This window comes from Trachinotus anak, unplaced genomic scaffold, assembly GCF_046630095.1.
Source record: "Trachinotus anak isolate AG129_WGS33_773 ecotype Australia unplaced genomic scaffold, CSIRO_AGI_Tana_v1 ptg000008l, whole genome shotgun sequence".
In the NCBI taxonomy this organism is placed as follows: domain Eukaryota; kingdom Metazoa; phylum Chordata; class Actinopteri; order Carangiformes; family Carangidae; genus Trachinotus; species Trachinotus anak.
Genome location: NW_027273859.1, coordinates 14,042,384 through 14,060,748, shown reverse-complemented (window position 1 = coordinate 14,060,748; position 18,365 = coordinate 14,042,384). Strand labels below are relative to the sequence as shown.

Genomic DNA, 18,365 nt, shown 5'->3' with positions numbered 1-18,365 from the left:
AATGCAGTGGCAAACTTGGTGAACAATGATCACCAGTGCTGCGTTCAAGATCAGAGGTAACAGGCTTGGAAGTCTCCCAGCTCTTGGAAGCAGTGATACACGCAAAATGAACAAGGCTTCTGCTTATTTAACTCCCTGTTCACTGGCAAACTGACTGACAAAACAAGTTTCACTGCAGAGCGAGCTGGAGGCGAGAGTGGATCGGGTTTAATAGTGCGTCTTTGTCTCACAGCTGCCAAACATTCACCCTGACTCAAACCAAACTGCAACCCCATGATCCTCATCTGCCCTATTACATCCTTCAGCTGTTCCCCCCGCACTGCTCTGTGTGGATGTGTGTCCAAGAGTGTCTGTGTGTGTGTCTGTGTTTGCCCGGAGAAAACAGAGGCTTCGTTGTCACTGACTGTGCTGTCTGATGCAGCTGTGTGCGCTTGAGATGTTTTTACACAAAGGATGAAATGATAGATGAGGGAAATGTAGAGGCTAAAAACAAAGAGGATGAATGTTTATTTCAGATTCATTCCGGCTCGGTTTGCTGCACATTTGTGGCAAATAGTTCACTTTGTAATTACCGGCACGTTTGTTTTTTTCATGGAATGACACACTGTCAAGCTAAAACAGGACCAGTGACACCTGAGATGTAACTTTCTGTGGTTATTCTATATATTGTCTGTCAGCTTTTGATTTAAAACTAGCAAGTGCAGCTAAAAAATCTTTTCATGAAAAGAAAATCAAGCTATCTTGGTTTGTATGTTGATGAACACACTATATATGGAAACTTATTCTGTGCAATTAAATACGTTAGTGGAAGAAGTCATGAGATCCTTTACTTAAATTAAAGTAAAACCAACAAAAAATACTTAAATAAAAGCACTGGGGCATTACCAGTAAAATATACTTGAAGTATTAAAACTTAATGGATAATTTTTTACAACACATTAACATGTAAGTAGCATTTTTATGCTGTAGCTGATTAATATGAAACTGTTTTATATAATGTATTGTTTCAGGGTTTAACCGATAACAATGCTTCATGTTTTATAAGCTGATCATAGGTTTTGTGAGTAAAGTCTTCATGTATTACGTAACAAGTCATTATGGCTGTCAAATAAATAGAGAGGAGTAAGAATATTGAGGCATTTGCCTCTGAAATATGGCAGAATGGAAGTATAAAAAAATCTTGAGTACTTAAATACAGCATTTGAGTAAATGTACTGAGATACTTTACACTAATGTATACATAGAGAAACAACAGTGGTAACAAGGGGATGAGGAGGAGCACGATAAGAGAGAGGAAAGAGAAGTAAAATGGTAGAAATGTGTTTGGAGACCCAGAACAGAAAGCACTATCATGATTATTTGCTCTATTTACTTTCCTCCATTTCTATTTTAAACTCTAGAGTCATGATAATATTTTGGTTTTGCGTCAGCACCAGTCAATCAATGCACATCAACGGGCTGGTCAGGGAAAAAGAGACGGGGGCTGAGAGTGTAAGAAGAGAAGGATCAATGTGATAATCTCCCTCTCTGGCCTGCGTTAAAGGAATCCTCTCCCACTGATCTGAGTGCTCTGATGACGCTACATTTCTCCTCAGCGTTTTAAAAGATAAACTCACCCCAAGATAAGTGCTCTCGCTTTTCCCACTCTGACACATTTTGCATGGAGGCACCTGAAACCAGCCTCGGTCTCTTTCCTTCTCTTTGTAACAATGGAGTGAACAGGCAGACAAAGGACGGTCTGATAAGGCCAACTCAGGTAAAACACAACATGAGTTTGTCCTGGCAGAGAAACAGCTAGAAAACAGGCTATTATAGGATTGGGTTTCCTCTTGCATTACGAGAGGCTGTGATACCTGGTTTTTATCTTTTATGTTATCGTCTCAAATCAGGAACATAAACACACACACACCTGCAGCCCCCCCTTTACCTTTACCACCCATCTGAGACAGAAATTGGATGTGTGTGTGCTGTGGTGACTGGCACTGAGTCAGAATAGAGGATGACTGAATATAGTATACAGTGTAGAGAGAAGTAGTGGAACATAAAAAAAGTACACTTACATGTTTAGGTACAACTTTTAGGTACTTACTTTTATATCTCTGCTCACTACATTTCAAAACAAAACATTGTACTTTTTACTTTGCAACATTTATTTAAGAGCATTAGTTACTTATGTTACTAATTAAGATTTTAAATACAAAACATATGATCCCCTTTTCAATTATAATGTATTATCATGCATCATTTGAGTTTATAATTGGCTCTTAACCTACAGTCTATGCTCTTAACTCCTTATTTTATCATATTGTGAAAAAAAAAATATTCCAGCCTATTAAATTGTTATGGTTTGAAATATTATCTGAAATTAAGTTAGATTTTTCATAATTCTGTAGCTGCAGTGTACCTTTAACAAGTTTGTTTGAGTATAAATCCTCTTACTACGCTAACAGATTTTTTGAATCCAGAATTGGCTTTAAAAGACCCCAACCAACTGCAACAGTTATATACTACTTATAAATAAATACATCAGTAATAATGATGCAAAAATATAATCAATAAATAAACTATAAAATTTGCTGAAAGTGAGACAGATAGTAAGAGACTTCTTGCAACATCTCCTTTCTCCTAAAGCCTTTGACATGTTTGCAACAATGCAAACCCTCAACATTTTCACACTCCAGCACACACACATTCATACATGCACACACAGGTGTACTATGGAGTTGCAAGAGCCATTTGTTGAATGACGGCCTGTTTGGAGTTGGGTTGGGGTGGGGGGGAGGTGTGGAGAGAAGTGGCGAAGGGAGGCAGAGGTGTGGAGGTGAAGACAAGCTGGACATTCAGAAACAGACTGTCTTTGTGCCCGAGGCGCTGTGTATGAATGCATGTGTAACTAGGCAGAGCAGCTTGTAGAGACGAGTGTGTGTGTGTGTGTGTGTGTGTGTGTGTGCGCGGAGGGGGATTAGTTAGTTTCAAGGCCCTCCGCTTCCAGGGCTCAGCTGTGCTGTAATTGATTAAATGAATTAGTATGAAATATAGAATTAAACTGCATGAATAGGGTCATATGTTATCAAGGTTTCTGTGTGTGTGTGTGTCTATGCAGATGGATGTGTGATGAGAATGAAATATGAAATTAGCCATGATAAATAGCACCATATGCATACATGTAATTGAATTAACCACCCTGTGCTCAGAGTGTTAGTATAAATGAAATGTTCAGTTAGTGGGTTTCATCCTGCAGAGAGGTGCATGGCAGGTTGACAGCTTGGGCAGAGAGGCTGTCAAACGCTGCTCGTTTTAATTCCGGTCCCATTAGTTGGTGTCCAGGATGTAGGGCTGGGTGGCAAAATTAAAGTTAAACAGCAATAAGTGTCTCAGCAGGGTGTTGGACCAGTGGGACTGCTTCAACTGCTTCAAGTGAACTCTGCTAAGGGGGTGAACACTATTCTTCTGAAAGATATTCCCTCATTCTTTGTGTTTTGATGATGGTGGTGGAGAGCGCTGTCAAACATGCTGGACCCAAAGTCTCCCAGAGGTTTTTAACTGGATTAAGGTCAAGGCAAGAAGTGAATATTCTTAAAGAATTTGGGGGAATTTTGTGCCTTTTACTAGATAGTCACCACTATAGAAAAGGAAATGAATTGGTTGCAACAAAGGACTCCATTGGCAAATATGAACACTGTGGTTCATAGTAAATGCCCTTAAGAGACCAAAAAAGAACATTCTCTACTGAAGTAAAAATATACAACAATGTGAAAATACACATACATGATAAAAGAATACTCATATATTACATTGTCAGCAAACATCTTAGAGTATGGAGAGCAAAAGTCCTTATTTTAAAGAATGGTTCTTTTGAATGTTGTTATAGTATTGATACCATTATTACAGTAACGTGTATGCAACATGTAGTCGGTCAAGGTGGAGTTAATTTCAACCACTTTTTATACTGTTGGTTAGATAAATCAAAAACTATCCATCCTAGTTTATGAACTCATCATTTGTTTTGTAAAAAATGTAACAAGTAACTAATTCTGTCAAATAAATGAAAGGGAAGTAAAAAGTGCAACTACTGTCTCTAAAATGTAGCACAGTAGACACGTCAACTGGAAATACTCAAGTAAAATGTAAGTACCTTAAAAACTGTGCTTATGTACAGTACTTAAGTAAATTAGTTACTTTTAACCGCTGCTAATCAAACATCCAGTAGCCTCATTCCCTGTACAGAAACATGTTTCACCACCACCTGTCTGTGTGTTTACCTCTTCCAGGGCTGAAGGCAGGTGCTGTATATGCCTACACATGTATTTACTACAATAAAACATTTGGCAAGGTTTCCTCACTCACAGACACACATGCATCTGGATGTCCTCACTGGTGAGATCAGAGGCTTCTGCCACAAACAGGAAGCCAATATAATCTAATATCAGATCCTGTCTGAGTTGCACACATCATCTCCGCTGGCCACACTTACTGTCAAATCCTCATGAGCTGTATAGTGACTGAATGTGTTTATTTTACTGACACAATCAAGAAGGAACGAGTGGCCATGACCTAACTTATGGCCGGCAGTGATGTGAGTGAGCGTGCATGCTGCAGTTGACTCATATTAGTAGTGAAACTACCCGGCTATGACACAGACAGCACATAAAATATCAGCCACAGAGAAGCTCTGTTTGCCGCACCGGAGACACACTCACATATATACACACACATGTGCGCATACGCCGGCAAACAAGTTAAGACAGGGTGGCACAATCTGGCAGAATGTAGTAGCAGCAACCACCTTCGACACACTCACTCTCCTGGCAGAATACAAAGTATTAAAAGAACAAGCACTGCAGATAGGCACACTAAGTAAAAGATTATCTGGAAGTGTAGACGCCTCAATGCTTGCTTTGAAACCTGTCCAACTCCATAACCTTTACTTGAAAAAGGGGAGTTTGGATCAGGTTCAACTTCTTTGCAAGAGAAAGTTTGAAACTGTATTTTGACAGCCTCCAGAAAGTGGGTGTTAAGTTATTCATTTATGAATTGTAGCTAGCTGTAGGTGGGGTGAACGATAGTGACAGCAAGGTCGAGGCTGTTTTGCATATACAGCTGTGTGTTCAGCGTTCACTGTCTGTCATTATTGCTGGGAGGTGTTTACACTGTCTGCTCACCTTGTGCCTTCTGCTGTTTTGTTCTTTTGACTGTGCATATTTACGACTGTTACAGTCAGAGCCGTTTGGTGTGTCTGTGTGTTGTTATGTCTGCACGGTTTTGTGTCACAGAGGCGCTCCCTTCACACCGTGTTCTGCTCTGTTCTTGTCCTCGGCAGAGATGCAAACTTATCTTGGGCACAGAGGAAGGTTGGTGCACCTCTTCCAACTGCAACATAATTATTTAAAATGTAATATGTCATCCCCAGAGGGTTTCATCACAAACCATAAAACAAGAAATCATACAGAGTTAGGCACTTGATCGTGAATGCCCACTAATTAATAACCTGTCTCTCACAACATATCACAGCACTTATGTTCAGCGGGTCAAATACATCAAAGGCTTGATGCAGCACATTAATGTCATCAGCAGTGAGGAATCACAATTATGTTGCAAGGCAAGATAAATTCTTTCAGATTTTTGTAATCATTTGGTTTTATGTATTTATATTTTATTTTTTGTTGTTGTAATACAAAGCTCTGAATGTGCATTAATGGCATGCCCAAAAAAATTATACAAAGAGGACTTTGTTTCTTCTTTCTGCAGAAAACACATTAAAAAGTAAAGATTGAAAAAAACTATAAAATACCTTTTTAGAATTACATGTAAACCTAAAACCCCAGCTTGCCTTTTGTCAAATATAAATTGTTGTTGTTGCTACCGCAGGAAAACAAACAGGAGAAAAAAAACAGACACTCAAAAGAAATACAGTGATTTCCTATAAGCTCTCTCGACCAGCTTTCACCCTGCCGTATAAAATACCCTGGCAGCACTGCATCGGAAACCCATTATTCTCTTCTTTGTACACTTATTTAATGGCATCTTACCAACGTTTTACAACTTTATCTCAGGCTCTTCATTATTCTGCAGACTGTTCTCTCTCTCTCTCTCTCTCTCTCTCTCTCTCTCTCTCTCTCTGTGAGTCTTTGTAGGCGGGTTTTCCGCCAGCAGGGTTTGGTTGATTCTCTATTGATTTGCCGGTGGGGCAGAGGAGGAGGAGAAGAAAGTGAAAGGGGAGGAGTGGAGGAGAAACCCCGGCCTGGTGAGACAGGGAGAGAGAGAGAGAGAGAGAGAGAGAGAGAGAGAGAGATGTGATTGTGCTTGTTTGGGACGAGAGCACAGACTGATCACAATCAAGGCAAAAGTCCGACCGCGGAGGGAGCGGACTTAAATCACGTGGGGTGTGGATTTGTACAGGGGAAAAAGTAAAAGTGTCGTCGGAGCGACTTCTGGTTGTACTTTGTTCTCCTCCTCTCTTTGCCTTTCCACCCCCCTCCGCCCTGCATTCCGCGGAGCAGCTGTGTTTTAATGCCCCTGCGCACCCGAGGAGGAGAGGAAGGAGAGAAGAGTGAGGAAGAAGAGGCAGAAGAAGAAGAAGAAGAAGAAGAAGAAGAAGAAGAAGTGGTGAGAAGGCCTGGACACCACCCCTCCTCGCCCTTTGGAGGTCTGTCCACTCTCCCCTCCTGGCCCTGCATGGACGGGGATGGGGAGAGCCGGATGCTGTTGCCGCGGGGCTGAGCGCCTCGCCTCCCCGTCTCTGGTGCGCCGCTTCCGGCCAGTGCTGCTGCTGATCATCGCTCTCTGCTGCGGTGCTCACATAGGTAACAACCTACACTTCAACACTGCAACCTCCACACGTCTCTCGGTTATAGTCGCAACTCATCTGTGATTGTACGCACTTTGTTGTCCAGTTTCGCTCTAATTGATGTACGCTGCGGCAACTACAACCTCAGTAACTATATTTTATTTTCAGTCGGCGGCGTTTGACAGTCATCAGAGATACTTTATTAGTTATTAAGCGTTTGTAATCATTGTGTTGCTGATCCTGGTGTTAGGCCCAGCGCTGCCTGACAATGGCTCTCTTTCCAGCGGCAGTGCAGCAGTCTGAGCACGGATCGAGTTTCTCCTCCTCTCTCCTGGGCCGTCATTCTCCTGTCTGCCCCTTAATGGCTCATGGAGGAGGGGAAGAGAGGGTGACCACCTCTCCTCATATCCATACATAACAGATTACAGCTTTACTCAGAGCAATATCCAGAATCCATCTGATCAGAAAAAGTTTAGATAGAGGCTGTAATGTGTTGTAAATCTTACTAAATCTGTTGTGGAGCACAGTTTATGGTTAGTTGCATGATGCAAATAAATAAAATGCATCATAAGAAACAGTATCAAAGTGATTAAAGTCACACAAGATAGACTCTTAAAAAGAAAAAAGCATAGAGTAAATGCATTTCTGAACAGCAGTTTATTTGTATCGGTGGTTGTTTGTCCTCTGATCATCACCAAAAGCGGAAACTCACACATTCCAGTCTGAGTCAAATGCTGGAAAACAAGAAAACAAAGAATTAAACAAAAGAAGAATCTGTTCGCTGAAAGTCAAAGGTTAATAAGGTGTTTGTAAAAATTACTGACACTAAAACATAATTTGACTCCTTCTCTGTTCCTATACTGAAGTCATGATTTACTGACTCCTGACTACTATATTTACCACAGTGCTCGTTGGTGATGCTTATTGAAGACAAAGATGCATTTCTCATTTTGTGCAAAAAGTGGTCAAATGTCTTGCTTTTTTTTTTTTTTTTTTTTTTGGCCAGGTGTGTAGTGTTGCTGTGTGTGCAGGGGGGTTGGCTGTTGTGGCGGCTGTCTGTTGAGCAGTCACACCTCCAGTAATTAGTTTAACACGGCTCAGGCAGCAGGACAAACCACCCCTGCACGCAGCCTGGTGGGAACAGAAAGACCCACTTCCACATTAAAGACCCTCTTGGCACTTTCTGTTACATGTGCGTCACCTGGAAAGAATGTGTATTATTTAGTCTGTTTAGCCAAACAGAATGTTTTGTTTGTTAAAACTTGTACATTTCACGGTATTTATACACATTTCACTGTCACTCCAGCTATCAGCCCCATGAGTCTGTTTAGACTGGAAGGCAGGAATGTATGAATTGTTGACTATTGTTCGCAGTGTCTTGTCGAGAGAGAGAAAGAGTGCAGGCTGTAGTGAGCTCCTGTAAAGCTTTGTATCTCTAAGCTTGGAGGGCTGTTTGTGTGATTTGAGCTCAGTGTGTGAGAGAGTGCACACAACAAGGTGATCAATAAGCACTTCACAAGCCATTCCCTTGGTTGAGAGATGATCCCAGTAGATCCCTTTCTTGATCTCTGGAGATCAGAGAGGTTGGAGGCGGCAGGATAGGGAGACAAAGAATCCCTAAACCTGGGAGATTCAGCTGGTGGAGCTTTTGACCTCTGTCTGATGGTGGAGAAGGTGCCTAAGGATGCAGAGAAGAGAGGCTGAGGGATGACCAGGGGGTGAGGAGACTGGCCAGGGAATCGGGCGGAGAGGGGGCTGACGGCTGAAAGCAGAGTAGTGCTGATGGAGGCAAATGATTCAAGCTGGAGGAAAAAAAAATCTGATCTGAACAGATGAGGCTTGAGAGAAAAGACGAGACCTGTGAGATGATGAAGTCAGCTGGGAAAGGGGGATGGAGTGAAAAAGAGAGGTTGATATTATGGTAGGACATGGTGTGGGCATTGCAGGCAGTTTTATTGTGTCTATATTAGATTCTTGCCCTGGGGGATGAAACAAACCAGGATCTGGGTGTGTTGAACAGCCCTCACATGAGGAGTTATTTATTCTCTTCTTCACACTATTTTCAAGTCAATTCAGTATTCATCACCTCGGCTCGCTTTACCACAAATTTCTCATGTATATGCATAGATGAGATTTTGTTTTGAAAGTACAGCTGTGCATACTTATAGAGAGCACTTAAAGAGGACGGCTTCACAAAAGGGGAATCATGGGAAGCCTTCAAGAACAAAAAAAAAAAAAAAAAAAAATTGTGCTTTTATATTGATCCAGAACATCATATGAAAATCCTCTGTTTGCTTGATGCATTCACAGGAAGAAAAGAGTGCAGGGTGGGCTATGGAGCAGCACAATGGGAGCTGGTGTGAAACTTCATCAGATGCTTGTCATCAGAGAAGTTTTAACCTTTGTATAAGCCAGCGGTTTGAACCCGAGTCTTTCAGTTACAGGGTCAACTTCATTTTCGCTACGTCACCCTGCCAGGGACGATGTCGGTGAATGAGCGCTTTTGTGCATTTTCAGAGCAGCTCATGATTCCGATACCCTCTGACAGAGAATAAACCCAGTCTGATTAGATTGGAAGCAGTATTTAGGTACCGCAGGGCAGATAGGAGGGAAAGAAGGAGGCTGTTGGAGCGCCAGTCAAAGACACAATGTGTCCTCAGTGCTCAGACCGTCTGTACAGTGGTGGTTGGCATGGAAGGCAGCCTGTATGTGTGTGTGTGTGTGTGTGTCTGTGGGTTGTGGTGTCAGTATTTAACAGGCTGGAGAGAGATTCTGAAGCATGGTGTGAGTGGGGGTCCGTACCAGCACCCTGCTTTGTAAAACTCAGAACACTACTGCCCCCAAATGGTGGCGTCCAACTCCATCATGTCCCCGAAATCAAATAAACGTACAAAGAAGAAACTGGAATGTGTTGTTTGTTTGTGCGTGTTTGTGTGTTAGTGGTAACTTATCGTTGTTAAGCGATGGTGTGACATTACAGGAATCTGTTGATTTCACTAAAAAACCATGTACTTTCTGCATTAGCTTTGCCATCAGGAGATCATACCACCATCTGATGATCTTGGACTGTGTGCGTTTAACAAGAGCACATCCAGCATTCTTTCTAAGATAGCTATTTGTGTGTGTGTGTGTGTGTGTGTGTGTGTGTGGCTGCCCATACACTGCAGAGCCTCTCTCTGGCCTAATCTAATAGGAGCACGCTGTGACTGATGCATTAGGTATGGTCTCTAATCTCTCTCTCTCTCTCTCTCGCTCTCTCCCTCTCTCTCTCTCTCTCTGATGATCTATGATATAAAAGGCTGGCTTGACCCTTGTAATGTTCAGAACATTCAGAGGACAGAATAATCAGTCTTTTGGATGCATTTCTGTACTTCAGCCTGCTCCGGTGATCATGATTATAGCTGTAAACAAACATTAATCTTAAAGTCATATATGATAACTGTGCATTATTTTCCATGTTGTCGTTATGCAGGATGCAGAAACACAACTATCTCAAAAATAACTACAGAGTTTAATTAACAAAAAAGTATCAACAAAAATAAGCTTTACAAAGTCACAGGAGTATGTATGCATGCAAAGCACACCATGTATTGTCTGGTTATCTCTGTCTACCATACCTTATGTATTAAGGATTTGTCTGTCTTTTCCCCTGCTCCTTGGCTTGTGGGAAAATGTGCTTTATCTTTCTCTCGGGCTGCTCTTTGGTTTATTACACTTGAGGTTTATTACACTGGCAGAGCGACACTGCTGATTGATCAAGACTTTGAACCAGCGACTGGTTCTTTTTCCAATTTTATTAGGCTGGATTGTAACAGGCAGGTAGCATTGTGTGTTTAAGATCAAAGCCTTCTTCACACAGTAAGTGTAGTTGTCTTCTGTGTGCACATCAACTTTCCATTTCCATTGAGAGCCAGCTCTCAATCTATTCATGCCTGAATTGTCAGACCTGCATGTTTCCTTCGAGCTGTTTTCAGCCACAGTCACTCATCTTTATTACTTTAATAATATTACTCTCTTGCAGTATTTCTGACTATCTGTGTGTCCTCCCCAGGTCAGTGTCAAGTGGCCACCCCTCAGTGTCGTATCCAGAAGTGCACCACCGACTTCGTCTCCCTGACCTCCCATTTGACGCCGGCCGTGGATGGCTTTCACACTGAATTTTGCAAGGCTTTACGTGCATACTCGGCCTGCACCCAGAGGACAGCCAAGTCCTGCCGGGGGAACCTGGTCTTCCACTCGGCTGTGCTGGGCATCTCAGACCTCATGAGCCAGAGGAATTGCTCCAGAGATGGGCCCACTTCGTCCACGCACCCTGAGGTCCACCTAGAACCCTGCAGCTACCACAGCCGCACCCAGCACGCCCACACACACTCCCACGTGCACGCACACACACACTCCCATGCTCACGGCCATGGCCACGGCCACAGCCACTATCAGCCTGGGTACCTTTTCTGCGGGCTGTTTGGGGACCCACACCTGAGGACATTTAAGGACAGCTTCCAGACCTGCAAGGTGGAGGGGGCGTGGCCTCTAATTGATAATGACTATCTGTCGGTGCAGGTCACTAATGTTCCTGTGGTACCTGGCTCCAGTGCCACAGCAACCAATAAGGTGAGAAGAGAGCTGTTGCAATGAGGGGAGCAGAGAAAAGTGGGTTTTCTGGGGGTTAATTTGCTGTCATTAAGGCTAAAAGAGTTTCCTAAGTGAGAGCAGCTGGTGTAATTTAGTTTATTTCTGCGTGTGTGTGTGCGTGTCAGAGAGAAACATTTTCTGTAATGACCTCTAAGTTGCTTTTCTGTGTCTCAGAGAAAGAAATCTTATCAGTGTGAGCCTGGAAAACACCCTCACTCTCCTTGCTCTACTTTCCTCTCTCTTCCTGTCCTGCTCTCTGTGTCTTTCACTCACAGATATGAGGCAAGCAGCCCGATCTTGTGACTGTCTCTTTTGACTGGAGCAGTGTTGGAAACCTAACTTGGTTAATGGCTGCTTATAGCATGACCTCTAATAACATGGAATGAGATGTGTGAAAGGACCTACTGTTAACTTATGTGTGTTTTCGCAAGTGTTTGTGTGTGTGCGTGTGTGTCTTGTAAGTGGCAATCCTTACACAAAGCTTAAAGCACTATGTGTGTTAAAGGTCCTTATCCCTGTAAGACAAAAATGACACACTTGCACCTACAACACACACACACACACACAACCAAATGGATGACGAGCCAAACAAGGTGATCTTTGTGGTGTTAAAGAAGCGATGTTTATGTTTCCCCTGATGATCAACCCTCTCTAGTTTAGTCGATAGCTTTAATTATTAAAGCACATACACACCCATACATACACTTAGTCATACGCTCATTTGCAGAAACACACACACACACACACACACACACACACACACACACACACACACACACACACACACACACACACACACACACACACACACACACACATATTAAGCAAATAGCAGGGTTGCTACACTAAGGTCTAACCTTGTGTCAGAGGTGGGGCAAGTTATTAGTCATGATTATTAGGGACACACACACTCTCTTACACACACACACACACATTAACAGCCCTCCAGGCTTAATGGCCTGCCAGGCCTCATTCCTCACAGCTGTCATGTGAACAAAGCAGCCATTCACCGGAACTATGATGCTAGTGCTAACCGTAATGCTCACACCACACCCTGTATCCACGACTGCTTCCATTCACCACTGGGGCCCTGTGTGTTTTTATGTGTGTGTGTGTGTGTGTGTGTGTGTGTGTGTGTGTGTGTGTGTGTGTGTGTGTGTGTGTGTGCATGTGTCAGCATGTTTGCATAGCTGTGTCAAATTACAACTTGTTAAAAAGTCATTTAGTAATTTCTCAAATGTTGTGTGATGAGAGTCAATAACCTGTGGAGGTGAAGGTTAATATTTGTGTGTGTGTGTGTGTGTGTGTGTGTGTGTGTGTGTGTGTGTGTGTGTGTGTGTGTGTGTGTGTGTGAGAGACCTCTCACCTAGGGCTGTAACCACTGATAATTATCATTATCAATTCATCTGGTGATCTTTTTCTCGATTAACTGATTAATGATAAAATGCTTTACGAAAAAAAAAAAATTTCACCTCAGAATGATTTTTTGCTTATGAAATTGTTTAAATCTAAATGAGTTGCCATTAAATGAAGCATCCACATTACACAATTAATTAAAAAGACCATCACAATTTCCCAGTGCCCCAAATAAAGTCTCCACAGTACATGCTTGTCTGAGCAGCAGGCAGAATCCCAAACATGTAACACTTGAGAAACTGAAACCAGCAAAAATTTGGCATTTTTGCTTAAAAAAAATTACTGAAATTATTAATTAATTATGAAAAAGTGTTGCAGCACTGCAATTAATCAACTAGCTCCACTCATCTCTTTGATGAAAGCTGTGTTTGTCTTGTATCTGCTGAACTGACTTTGTAACGGTGATCTGTTTCTTGCACTTTTAAACTGTCTTTCACTGAACACACTTTAAACTTAAAATGTCTCTACAACTTATCTGGTGCTCCCTCTCTCCTGCTCTGTAGATCACCATCATCTTCAAGCCGTATGAGGGTTGCACAGACCAGAGGGTCTACCAGGCCGTCACAGACAACCTCCCTGCTGCTTTTGATGATGGCACCGTGAGCAGTGGAGACCCCATCCACACTTTTGCTGGTGCAGACGGGGCAGCTGGGAAGGTCCGGGCTCTGTGGATCTCTGAGCGCACCCCGGGGCACCACGTGGAGCTACATGCTGGCTACATTGGTGTGACTGTGATTGTTCGCCAGCTGGGCCGCTACCTGACCCTGGCAGTGCGGATCCCAGAGGAGCTGGCTCAGGCCTACGATGCCACCCAGGACCTGCAGCTCTGTCTGAACGGCTGCCCCAGTGGAGAACGCATTGACCAGGCAGGGCATCTTCCCCTGCCCCTCTCCCCTCCTGCGCTTGGCCTACAGCTTCAGCAACTGCGTCGGCCCAGCTACGCCTCACAGACACAAGTGTACCCCTACGGTACCCCACAGGTTTTCGGCGTGGAGGGGGCAAAGGAACGCTGCAGGGAGAAGCTGGAGGTGCAGGACATTTACTTCCACTCCTGCGTGTTTGATCTCTTGACCACCGGGGATGCTAATTTCACAGTGGCGGCATACAGTGCCCAGAAGGACATGGAGAGTCTCCACCCACACCGGGATAGATGGAGGATCTACCCCCGTGGCTCTGCCACCTCCACCTTAAACTGTGATTGTCAGCCCATTAAACAGCTCACTCTGCTCCTGCTGTGTGCTCTAACTGTGGCGTTGATGTATTAGCAGGGGTAGGAGTCTTTGTGTGTGCCTGCTTGTGTGTGGGCTTATGTATGTGTGTGCACTAGAAAGAGCTTTTGCTGAGCACTGATACTGAGCACTGTTTCCTCTCACCGTGCAGAGAGGGAACAGCAGCCTGGACAGTTACTGGGAAGTAGACATTTTTGTAGAAGAGGTGGCAGATCTCCCAGTGGGCACAGGGGATACTGGTGACACTAACTGCTTCTTTCCTGGCAGAATCAGGCCTCTGGAGGTAGAAAACACAGGGGATGTGATGATGGGTTACGCAGTCTGTCTTCATCTTTGGATAGGACAACATTGACAAATACATAAACATTCCTGTGTGGGTGAATATGTGAGTACGTGGATATACACTCCAGACTGTAAATAGTTCATTTTGTCTTCAGTGCACAGTGTAATGGCGTAGAGTTTGATGTGATTTTTCTTTGATACCTCAGACAGAGGATGTTTGTTTTAACAGAAGCACTTTATTTTGATTTTTTTCTTTTTTTTTTTTTTTTTTTTTTAACAAATCCACATCAGTGTTTCTTCCTCCCCGTTACTCTCCTCCACCAAAATCTCCAGTGGCTCAAGTTTTGGAGACTATATAATTTGGCTTTTGATCCTTTCAAAGTAAAAGTCAGTTGATTACAAGGAAGTGCAATTTTTGTTTAAAATGCATCTTTCTTCCAGTTGCTGATTTGACTCAGCGCCTCATTTTAAGTCAATGTGAGTTGTTCTGTTGAATGTATTATGAATATTGTCACAGCAAATGCCATCAGTGCTATTTTCTTGCTGTATGAATTTGTTGTTTTTCCTCAGTCCTGATTTCAAATATGTGCGTGCGTGTGAGTGCATGCGTCAGTGTTTTTTTTTGTTGTTTTTTTTTTTTTACCAGTTTTGGTGACATGCTTGAATGTGTTTTTATTTCAATCGGAAATTATGGTATTCCACCTTTTTTTTCCAAAAGGCTGTGACGATACTGGCTTATGTTTGTTACTCAGCGTAAAGTTTGTTGTTTTAATTTGAGCCAAAGATTTTTATATATAAAGGAAATCATAACTCACCACCAAACCAGCACCCTTCTCCTCCTCTTCCTCACAGTCCCCCCCCTCCCCGTGTTTTTAAACTTGCTACTGTAGACTATTTTTCTCCTACTGCCAGAATTGACAAGCTGCTCCCTGATGAGATAAGTGTAAGATACTGGAGTGTGGACAAAACACTGCAAATCACTGAGAAAACATCACCACAGAATCTGCTGCGATACATACTTCAGCATTGTGTTGTGGGAAATGAATGCCATTTGATACCTGGTAGAAATGTCAATCCCTACAACTATGAGCTTTTTTAACATGTAACATTCTGTATTATTGTGCCCCTCTTGTTTGGCTGTATAAGCTTAATCTCAATTTTTTTGGCATTGTGATCTCTGACATCATGTGTGAGTGTCAGTTTGGTGAAGAGTGACTGGTCAGTGTTGAAATACTTAACTTATTTATGAACGTAGTGTCCTGTAGAGGAAGTTAAGCTCCATATTCTTGCTGTTGGATAATAATTTAAAAAAATGTCAGATGTGATTGTACTGCCACCTAGTGGTGCTCTGTTGCTATGTCAGTGTGTTACACAAGGCGCTCAAAAAGAAAAAAAAGAAAAAAAAAAGAAAAAGAAAAAAATTGAGGAAACAAACTGTGTGCAAGTGTTTTATTTAAAAAACAATAAAGTCAAAATGATCAAGCTTACTTCCTGTTTATTGATTTTACATTTACAAGAATATAAAAAGTAAAACATGGATACCAAAAATGAAAACTTATATTTATTTGTAAACTTCCAAAAACTTTTGAGTTTTCCATACAAATGTTTTAGTAATTGAAGAAATTCAGAATTAAAGATTAGACTCTACACACAGACACACACATATATATACAGCACGTGCACTAACCCATCTGTCTGAGGTTAGATTTTGAACAGATACCAAGTTTGGCTTCACAAACACAATCTGTTTTCAACTGCCACAGTCAACAACACCTGGGAAGTCAGTGTAGAAGGGCTGAAAATGGCGCGACAAAAGACTTTGAGAGCTGCTTCTCCTGTGATCCTGACAGTGGATACTTTCCCATTCAATGAGACTTTCCAAAAAGCTCAGAAGAAGACCAATGGGAACGTACTTATTATCTTCTAGTGCAGAAATCCTCACCGTGCAGATTTCAGACAAGAAAAAGTTCCCCTCTCCGGGTTAGTTTTTTTTCAAGGTCACACAGTAGATGATTTCCATTTATCTGAAAAGTTAAATACCTCGTTACTGTCATATGAAAAAAGAAAATATGTATAGTAAATAAAACAAGTTCACACACTTTTAAACAATGCCATAATAGTGTATGTTCTTGTATACGGGTGAATGGCACCACAGGTACCTGCATATGAGTTTGCATGTGCTGTATGTTTCTGTGGGTGGATCACATTTTAGTATGATTAAAGCAAACAGACTCTTACCACTTAATAACAGCATGAGTGGTCATCAGAGTGTTAAAGACGACAATCTTCATGAGAAGCAGCCTCATAACCAGTACAATCACCGTGTTTGTCCACACATCAACATCTGGAGACCACACAGACCAACATGAGGAGCAACACCTGTGCAGTCTTAAGAAAAAAATTATTATTATTTTTTAACTGGAAGCTGAAAACAATTCAAATATACCTTCTGTCTCTTCATCTTCATAGCAAATCTTGTCTCGATCGTCTGAAAATGATAAAAATGTGTTAAAAGCTTAGTAAAAATAACCATGAGAGTGATGTGTTCACATCTGATCCGCTTTAGTCCAACCTGATGAGGTGGTGTGGGGTCTCCTGGTGACTTTTGGGTGTCGTCTGTGACTCACAGAGCACCTATATGAAGGCCAGTCGTTGGTCACCACTGTAATTATCGCCACGGCGCTGTGGCTGCGATGCTTCCTGCTTAAAGTAATGCTGTTTGGTGCAGTGGATATGTGGCCCTCTGATGGTGAACTCCAGCTGACCTCTAAGTGCCCCCTCCTGAAGTCACTAACCACACAAATCAGCAGGGTCCAGCCAAGCCTTTCCCCTGACAGGTGGACTGGAGGGGCCAGAGATGCCAGGACATCACCTTCTACCCCACCTGATCCAGGTGGAGGAAAGAGATCACATAAAGAGGAACACAACATTAGGATAAAAATAATAAAATGATAATCATATTCAAGATAGATTTAGCATTATTACTTGACAGCTATAAACACAAACTGTGAAATTCCCACTGAAAAGGTAAGCAATATTTTAGATGTATAAGGCTTTTACTGGACAGTGCTGCAGCACTTTCTTGCTCACTGATCCAAACAGACATCAGGATCATGTATTAGAGATTAAAAAAACTCTTACCTGTCCATAAATAGATGATTGGAAGATAAAATAGACCCCTGGATGGCTCAGTCATGTCTGCTTTAGTCAGAGTGGCTTCTATGATAGTGTGTGAGTGTGAGTGTGAGTGTGTGTGTTTGTGCACCTACCTATGTGTGTGAAATGGGGGCATGCCGTTTGGATTTGCCAGGAGCATTGCATTATGGGGGATCGACATGTCTCATTGTTATGACCTTATACTAACAATGCTATTCCCCCCTCTAGGCCCCCATTCACCCCAACACACAAACTGAAACACACACTCTGAGAGGGAGAGAGAGGGACAGTGTGTGTGAGACAGTGTGAGCCCCCACACATGTGAAGGGCTATCTGTATTTTTAAAGCCAGGAGAAAACTGAGCACAGGACATTAATGTGGACACTTGAAAGTCAGTAAGGAACCATTTTCAACAACTGGAGACACACCTGCCCACGGCTGTTAGATCTGAGGTGAGAAACTGATCATATCAACACACCCAGAGCAGTAGACAACACTGTTGTAGGGTACACCTGCACACACACACACACACACACACACACACACACACACACACTGAGGAGAAAAACTGTTATGAGTACAGCTGTTTTTTCAGTGTGTGATATTCTGTGTTTGATATTAACCACCTGACCATCTCAACCATCCAAGTTACACATTTTACTAACATCAGCTGTGTCCTCTAACATTAGCTACATAAGACAGTATTTAACAAAAATAACATGTGAAGCTAGAGCTCACACACACACACACACACACACACACACACACACACACACACACACACACACATACACACATACACACACAAACACACACACACACATACAGAGGCAGAGACAGTGGGAGGGAACTTAAAAGAGAAA

General features: G+C 42.5%; 1 protein-coding gene across 1 annotated transcript; it reads left to right on the top strand.

Annotated features, from left to right (window-relative positions):
• Window positions 1–6,244: 6,244 nt before the first annotated feature.
• Window positions 6,245–15,833, top strand: rgmb (repulsive guidance molecule BMP co-receptor b). The gene is made up of 3 exons (XM_071482788.1): window positions 6,245–6,803; window positions 10,839–11,398; window positions 13,339–15,833. Exons 1-3 carry the CDS (start codon window positions 6,686–6,688, stop codon window positions 14,098–14,100), a joined length of 1,440 nt encoding a protein of 479 aa, XP_071338889.1. The 5' UTR covers window positions 6,245–6,685; the 3' UTR covers window positions 14,101–15,833.
• The last annotated feature ends 2,532 nt before the right edge of the window (window positions 15,834–18,365 follow it).